The sequence below is a fragment of the Halyomorpha halys genome, unplaced genomic scaffold, assembly GCF_000696795.3.
Source record: "Halyomorpha halys isolate HHAL.00 unplaced genomic scaffold, Hhal_1.1 Scaffold6259.1, whole genome shotgun sequence".
Taxonomy (NCBI): Eukaryota; Metazoa; Arthropoda; class Insecta; order Hemiptera; family Pentatomidae; genus Halyomorpha; species Halyomorpha halys.
This window is the reverse complement of record NW_027115566.1, coordinates 2,011-10,620: the sequence shown is the minus strand read 5'-3', so window position 1 is coordinate 10,620 and position 8,610 is coordinate 2,011. Positions and strand designations below refer to the sequence as shown.

General features: G+C 33.3%; 1 protein-coding gene across 1 annotated transcript; it reads right to left on the bottom strand.

The window, feature by feature from the left end:
* Positions 1–255: 255 nt before the first annotated feature.
* Positions 256–7,893, bottom strand: LOC136797078 (medium-chain acyl-CoA ligase ACSF2, mitochondrial-like; the record flags this gene model as incomplete). Its single annotated transcript, XM_067052593.1, has 4 exons — positions 7,650–7,893; positions 5,317–5,428; positions 4,665–4,760; positions 256–404 (listed from the first exon to the last, which is right to left on the bottom strand). Coding segments are annotated over exons 1-4 (578 nt in total), but the record flags the coding sequence as incomplete, so codon positions are not given.
* Between the last annotated feature and the right edge of the window lie 717 nt (positions 7,894–8,610).

Genomic DNA, 8,610 nt, shown 5'->3' with positions numbered 1-8,610 from the left:
CTGAGGCCATTTTAAATAATAGTTAACATTATATAATTTTTAATTATTAAATTAATGTTAAGTACAATAACAATAATAAGTATGATAATATAATATAATAAGAATAATAAAAGTTAAGATCTTCATGTTCTAGACAAATTCATGATGTTTACTATAGCAGTATCTTAATTAAAAATATTTCTTCATAAAACTTTTGATATTTTTTCTGCAAAAGTATATTTATTTATTTTGTTTAGTAAAAATGTTTTATATTACTTGGATGTTTGAATTATTTCAGTCATATCTTTCTTGAATATAGGCCCAGGTAAATACAGAGTTATGCCAAAGTCAAGCCCACTCATGATTCCTAAGACAGATCCAAATATGTGGAAGAGTGGTACTTGCAAACATAAAACACTCGATGGCTGCAAAAGGTAAAAATGAAATAAAATGTATTAGTGGTTTACACAAAAACTTTCAAACAATTATACCATAACTTCAGGTTTGATAGATACTTTTTTTTCTATATTGTGGTTGTATATAGTGGGGGTCAAAAAAAGGAGCTCAAAATACTTCAAAATCAGGATAAAAAACAAAATACAGAAAATTAACAAAATATTGTGAACCAGGATAGGATTAAAATATGATGTGAAATATATTATAAACACAGGTATTTTTTTTTTTAGAGAAGAATTACATTTAATTGTTTATGATATATTTCATTTTATCTTATAGTTCTATCCTAGTTTACAATATATATATATTTTTTTATCTTGTCTTTTAACCTAGATGAAACCCACCAAAGTAGTTCAAAATTTTGGTATATAATAAATAGTTCTTGTAGTATTTTGAGCTCCTTTTTTGATAGCTACCCGGGCAATCTTTTTTCATTAATATTTATCTATTATTCTATGGTCAGATGGAAAAATGTTATAATACTTTTACGTCTTTTTAAGATTGTTGATTGAAAATAAAATTTTTCCAGCATGTAATTATGTGGATTTCGTTTACATTTTATAATTTGGCACTTTTTTTTGTCATAAACTAATAGAATAATACTTTAAAATGTTTGCTACCTAACATCAATGAATGAGACCCAAGAATATGTTTTTTTTTTTTTTTATGACCCTCTTCCTGGTCATTTCTGACATAGAGGAGGGTTATCTACAGGTAACAAACCTATTCCAGCCATGGAGGTGAGGCAAGTTTTCATTTCGTGGGGTTGTCACAAAATAAAAGTCAATCACCCAGACTAGATTCAAACTGGCACCGCTGCAGTTACGAGGTAGTCAAGGTTGGTGCCTTAATTCCCTTGGCTACAAATGGCCCTACATGTTTTATCCATATTTCCTCTTTTGCATGGTAATTTTGCTTTAATCCAAGTTTTTTTTTTTAGATAGAAAAAATTCATAGCTAAGGATTACGGTACGAATAATACTTAATTATTTTCCAGAAAGCCTAAAATAAACATGTACTGCTATGAAAGTTTATGAGCTGAGTTCTAGGGACTTTATTGCTTTCAAGTACTATTTGCACCTCTGTCTTTGGAAGTGGAATGATCTTCGGTTGATGTGAGGAGGGCAAGTTAATAATTACAAGTAACTTTTTTTTCTTTTTTAAAACCTTATTATTATTATTATCCAGTTTATGTCGCTATTGCAGGTTGTATATCTGAGGTGGAGGACCTAGAAGTCCAACCACCTTCATATTTATTTATTTATTTATTTCCTCTTTTCAAATATTTAAAACCTTTCGCACTATGTGTGGTGTGTCTATGAGAACCGACTGTTGAGCCTCTCTTAGTACATCAACAAGCACTCCCAAACCATTCACGCCTCCCACTGTTGATTTTGGTATGAGGCCATTGGTGAATATTATGATTGGAGTTGTGGTAACTCCCTCCAGTTGATACAGTGGTACAGGTTCAGTGCAGTCAAACCATGATCCATTGTAACGATTGCCTGATAAACACTAGTGGTTTTCGAATGGAAATATTGACGTAGGGATAATTCTTGCTTGCAGCACACTTCTTCAATATTTATGAGTCCTCGTCCTCCTTCTTTCCTGGATAAATAAAGTCTGGATTTGGATGATATAGGATGATGGACCCGCTCTTGTGTGAGTTTCGTTCTTACAAGACAATCTATTTCTTGTAGGGTGGTATTCGATCAGTATAATATACCAAAGCTGTAGCTTAGCGCTGGTATGACCCAAGTATTGATGGCCTTGATTTTCTGTTTTCCAGAAAGTTAAGTCTTTGATACTTTTCATAGTCTCATTTTCAACATTAATATTAGCTCTTGTTTCACATCCTTTCAAGCTATTTTGAGGTGCTGCTGTATACCTAAATATTTATATTGTTCTTTGGCTTCTAGTTCCCTGATGCACTCATCTTCATTTATCAGCAGGTCTTGGGCATTGACCACCTATCCCTTGTTCACATGCAGCACCACACACTTATCAAGTCCAAATGACATGCTTATATCTTTGGTGTAGGATGACATTATTTCACTCATACTTTGTAATTGTTTTTTGTTTTTCACATATAGCTTAAGATCATCCATGTACCAGTTGTGGCTGACAGTGGTTGCCTCGTCCTTGGTATTGAGTTTGTAGCTCACCTGGTTCCTTCGCAGTATCCGACTTAATGAGAACAGCGCCATACAAAACACAATGGGCTAAGGCAATCTTCTTGGTATATACCCCTCATAATTTTTATTTGGTTGTTACCATGGGTCACTCCTATTTTTATTATTGTCGGTTGTTCTACCTATTGCGGGTTGAGTATCTGAGGTGGGAGACCTAGAAGTCCAACCACCTTCATATTTTTGTTGATTTATTTTATTTATTTTTTTCAAATATTTAAAAATTTTCGCACTATACGTGCACTGTCTAAGAGAACTCACTGTTGAGCCTCTCTTAGCATGTCTGTAGGTACCCCCCAAGCCATGCCTGCTACTGTTGATTTTGGTATGAGACCATTCATTGATATTATGAATGGAGTAGTGGTAGCACCTTCCAATTTATATAACAATAATTTCTTCAATTCTATCGCCAATTCCTGGTATTTCCTCAGTTTTTCTCCCACAGTGGAGCTTATATTATTATCGTTGGGGATTTCGACATCAATAAGTTCCGCTTTCTTTTTTCTGAGGTCTATAAGGAGGATACACAGCATGTGCAGTGCCTTTTCTTTGTCTTCCATACATAGACGACAGGTGGAATCCTCATCTTAAGATGTATTTTAAGGGGCAGTGGCCCATGAGGAGTCCTGTTATTGTCGTCAGTTCATTTCTACTAAGGTTAAGGTAAAATTTTGCCTTTTCCTCAGATATAGAGCTTGGATTGCTTCATACCTGGTTTCAGTGTCCAGTGTGTTTCCTTCTCTTTATGTTCCCAGGAGTCAACCACCTTCCTGATTGCATTTCCAGATATGTTGCAATTTGGCTCAGGGCCAATAAGCATCATTTCTGATCCCTTCCTAGCTAGGGTATCTGCCATCTCATTTCCTTCAATCCCCTCATGCCCTGGGGTCCACATCAAGGTCAGTTTATTGCCTCTGGCTAATTCCTTTAGTCTTTCCAGGCAATTCCAGACTAGCTCAGATTTTATAGTATAGGACATTATTGTCTTTAAAGCAGCCTGACTGTCTGGTATTATATAAATGTTTTTTCTGTTTGGATTGTTTTTAATGTTTTCTAATGGTGCTATTTCTATTGCGTGTATTTCAGTTTGGAAGACAGCTGGGTATATTCCCATTTCTAGGGTTCTTTTGCAATTTGGTCCTACAACCCTAGCCCCTGCTTTTCCTTCCTTAACTGATTCATCCGTATACCAGACCTCCTCAAATTTAGGGCCTCCTTTCCTTCACATCTCTTTGTCTGGAATACATACTTTGAAGTTTTTTGGGTAAATGGTCTCTTAGAAAGCTCATCCATTCTTTACCTTCTAGTCTTATTTAGGATCTTTAAGTGTCCTTGATAGTTTCCTGGTTTATAATTCCAGTCACGTTCTATACTTAAGGCTTCTTTTTGTATCCAGATGTGTAATGGAGTTAAGTTCAGAATTGCTTCCATAGCTGCAGTGGGGCATGTTCTGATTGCTCCTGTTACACCATTCTTTGTACCTTTTCCAATTTTATTTGTGAGGTTTTTTCCTCTGTTTTCGGCCACCAAATTGCCAATGCGTAGGTTATCATGGGTCTTATAACCCTTGTTTTAAAACCTTATAACAATTTAAAAAGTTTTATACCATATTTTTTTTATTTCCAGTTTTTTTAGTTGAATTCCTTCATTTAAAATTTTTTAAAAGTTTTTATTACAAATTTATTTAAAATATGGACCATAATAATTTAAGGACATATATATTTTATTTTTATCAAATAAAATTTTCATTTCTAATTGTTATATGAAGTGATGTTTGGGGTGCATTCTGATTTACCCCCTACCTCATAATTCTATGAAGCTCAACTATTTTTCCCCATGTAGAATACTTACTACCTTAGCAAAGTTAACCTTGGAACGAGGTAAATAAGGTTAACTTTTAAAGGAAAGTATGGACTTTCCTGAAGAATATTGAGTATCAAAGTGAATCAATGATTAAAACGTTTATTAAAAAATGCTCTATTTCTTATAAATATTCTCTTATAAAATTCAAAGATTCAATTTAAGCGATGTTAAACCTACCTTTTTGTCATAACCAAATCTCTTTCCAAGGTAATGACAGTTGTTTATTGTTCCAAAGTGAGAAAGAATAGCTCCTTTTGGTAATCCTGTTGTTCCCTTCAAATACAGAAATCTTTTAAAGGATATTTAATAACACAAAATGCCTTAGTTGAGAAAACATTCATAATTGTTGTAGTCGTTAGTAAATTATTTTTTTAATAAATCATTTTTGCATTCTATGCTAGGATTGACTAAAGTAAGTCATATGTTAAAAAATATGACTGTTTTATTCTTTGTTATTGCTAGATTAGAGAAAAAGCTCAATAATTTAAATCATTGCTTTATTAACTAGTGGAATATCTGACAAAAAAAAGTTTTTATTTTTCTGTTGACTGTGAGTATTTTTTCTGAAAGGGTTGACTTATAGACTGCCCCAAAGTTCTTAGGGTTGTCACAAAGTAAACCAAAGTCTGCGGGACACTATGCAATACGTCTAACACGAAGCTAAAAAAAAAAAAATTGTCAGATGTGCCACGATTAAAGCAAAGCAGCAATATATTATTAAATAAATAATCTGAGTATATGTTTATCTTAATGAGAAACTTATTGTGGTTTGAAAGTACATTTTATTTATGAAAAAAATTGAAATTAGATAGCAAATGAAATAACATACTGATGAGAACTGAATAAATGCTGGGTCATCAGGCTGAATTTGTTCTTCTATAGTATAAAGCTCGTCTGTACATTTTGTTATATTCATCACATCTTTTAATCTATAACACCCCCTGTAAAAAAGATTTGTATTGATTCAATGGGTTGTTTAAAATTTGCTTTTGTTCCATCATTCATCCTATAAAGATAAGTTGTGAAAGTTCTCTCTGAAATATTTTAGTAAACTATTTAAAATTTTGTTATATTAATTTTTGAAAATATATAGTACCAAAAATTTTTTTCTGCTCTATTCAGTAAGATATTAACAATATATTTGGTACTTCAATTCAACCTCAGAATCTTTCATGAAGAATTGCAGCTGTTAAAAATGGAGATCAACAATTTCAAAACTAAAATGATGAGAATGTGAAAAGGGGCAGAACTAGGAGACTGAATAATATGACTGAAGGGAGAGGAGCTGGAGCACATTAGAGTCGATGGAGGAAGGCCAAGAAACACTTGGGATGGTGCAGTCAAGGAAGCATTTGACAAGAAAGGAATGGACTGGAATAGATGCAGCCAGCTAGTACAAGATCAATGATTATGTAGCCTGGAGAGGATCAGGTTCTACATGCAAACTCCTCACACTGCTATGCGACAAAAGAGGTAGGATTAAGAAGAACTATTTGTTACTTTGGAGAGGTAACCAATTTAAAAAGAGATATGATAAATCTTTCACCATTATTACTTTCATATAAATAATATTTTATAGTTGTGCCAAGGAACCAAAATATAAGGTCCAGTGGAATGGAATTCACTCGGCCCTTTGCTGATCATTGAGTTAAATAATAGGGTGTATAAAAAAAGAATAACCGTTTTATCAAATTCAAGATTTCAAAGGACTGTAAATATTTTAATCCTATTTAATACTTTTTTTTTTTTTTAAGGCAACCCACAGCAAAGGTGATGTTTGCCTAATTAACTGCAGGTGACCAACCTATTTTAACCATGGTAGGGGGTCAAGTTTTTCATTTTGTGAGACTGCCACTTATTGAAAAAAGCCAACACCCCAGGGCAGATTCCAGGGCGCCGCCCGCAGATCTCAGAACGATAGACCTAGGGCTAACCATCTATGCTACGGATGGCCCCAATTACTAATACTTAATAATCCCTTTAGAGCATTCTATAAGCTTGTTTAATCCCATTTAGCTTCTTCAAAAAAAGCCTCAGTTTAGTTATTTGTTTCAAAGAAGAAACATGGTAGTGTCCTACGAAATTCTCATAGGCATTACTGGAAAACAAATTTCTCAGCGGCTGAAACAACTCATAAAATTATTAAATATGAAGGGGAACGCATCCTTCACCAATGCACTACCTGGTGTTGGTTTGAAAAATTTAGCAGTGGAGATACAATGTTGGAAAGGAAGAAGGGCTCCGGGCGACCATTAATGGATATTGATGAGGTTCTGCAGGAAGCTATTGAGTCAAATCCGTTCACAAGTACTCGTGAACTTGGCAGGAAGTGTGGTGTGTCGAAAGATACTGTTAGTCGCCATCTACTCTTCATAGGAAGGTGAAAAAGAGCAGTAGACTGGTCCCTCATGATCTGCTAAGAGGTTAGAAATTTGTGAAAATTTATTGAAAAGTGGGTTTACTGGCGAAATCTGAATACCCATGAGCAATGGCTAGATTGTGGTTAAACTGCTTCTCCTGTAGCTGTGGAGGAGCAATTGGAAAAAAAAATCCATGCTTTGTGTTTTTTGGAATTATGTTAATTTAAGTGTTATCCATCACGAATTTATTCCTGATGGATGCTCTACGTATTTTGAACTCTACTGGGAACAACTGGAAAGATTGTACTCGAAGTTGTCAGAGCTTTATTCTGCTTTATTCAACCGAAAAGGAGTTTTTTTCCAACAAGATAATGCTCTTCCTCACATTTCCTGTCGATTCAAAGAAAACTTTAAAGAACTTTATGGGTTCAAACTCCTGCCTTATCCACCATATAGTCCAGATTTTGCACCATCGGATTGCAAATTGTTTCGATCCATGGCCCATTTCCTTCAAGGGAAAAAATTTGATAATTTTGCGGAAGTTGAAATTGTGGTCCAAGAGTTCTTTGACAGCCATCCCAAAGAATGGTATCAGTGTGGGATCGAGCAATTGGATTGCAGATGGCTAATGACAATAAATAACAATAGACTATACTTTGAGTATTAATTGTATTTCATATCATATTGTTATATTTAAAAAAAATTACTATTCATTTCTAATAAGAAATTCTATGACCTGAATGCAATTATACAGTTATTAAATTATAAACCCAGGAATCGGAAAGCATAAAAAAAAACATACGGAAGCTTTTCTTCAGTTGCCACAATGATGAATGATAACTCTGGTAGTTCTGGGCAATTCAGAGGTTGGCCATGGGGAGCTCTTAGCATTCCTGGTACTGCCTCCATCAAGAGTTTTGGATAATCTTGTGTTTTGAAGTGTTGGTCAGTTATAATTCCTTTTGCCTTCACTTGTGTTAAAACATACTTAAATTCATTGGACTTGTAAGCAGGATTAACCATAACCTGTAAACATTATTAAAGATTTATTTTTTATTCATTCATTTTTTTTTTTTTTTTTTTTTTCGGGTTCCTTTCCTCTTCTTCAGGATAACATTCATTTTTCTTTGATCCTTGTTAGTTACTTCCATATAATTATATGTTGTCATATTTATTAATTAGTCCTCATTTTACAATGGAAACTTATTCTGTTTAAACCATCAGCACTATAATTTATGGTTTTATATGAGGTGGTTAAAGCAGTAATTTAAGATGGTTTAAATAGAATAAGTTTCCATTATGAAATTAGGACTAATTATAAATATGAGAAAATATAATTATAAGGATGTAATTAACACAGAGACTAAAGAACAGGTAACACAATCCTGGGAATGGAAAAATGTATAAAGAATAAAAACAATAAAAGAAAGGAATTAATTTCACAAGTATTAAGTAAATAGTCTTTCATGAAAGAATAAAATCAGTTGTAATACAGAATATATTGAGATATTTAAAAAAATAGAAAACAATTATTGGAAACAATTATTACTTGAACTCTATATTAGTAAACAATACTTTTTTTTCTCGACTAATCTTGATGAATATTTTTGTTAATTTGTTTCTTGTAGACCTAACAACAATTCCTTGTTGGATAATTAGCTTCCACATAGAATGTGGGAGGGGTGATCATCAGGAATTTTAAAGGCCCAACCAATTTTGATAAAATGTGACCTGGTAGTGAATGAAATAGTATTATATTTATG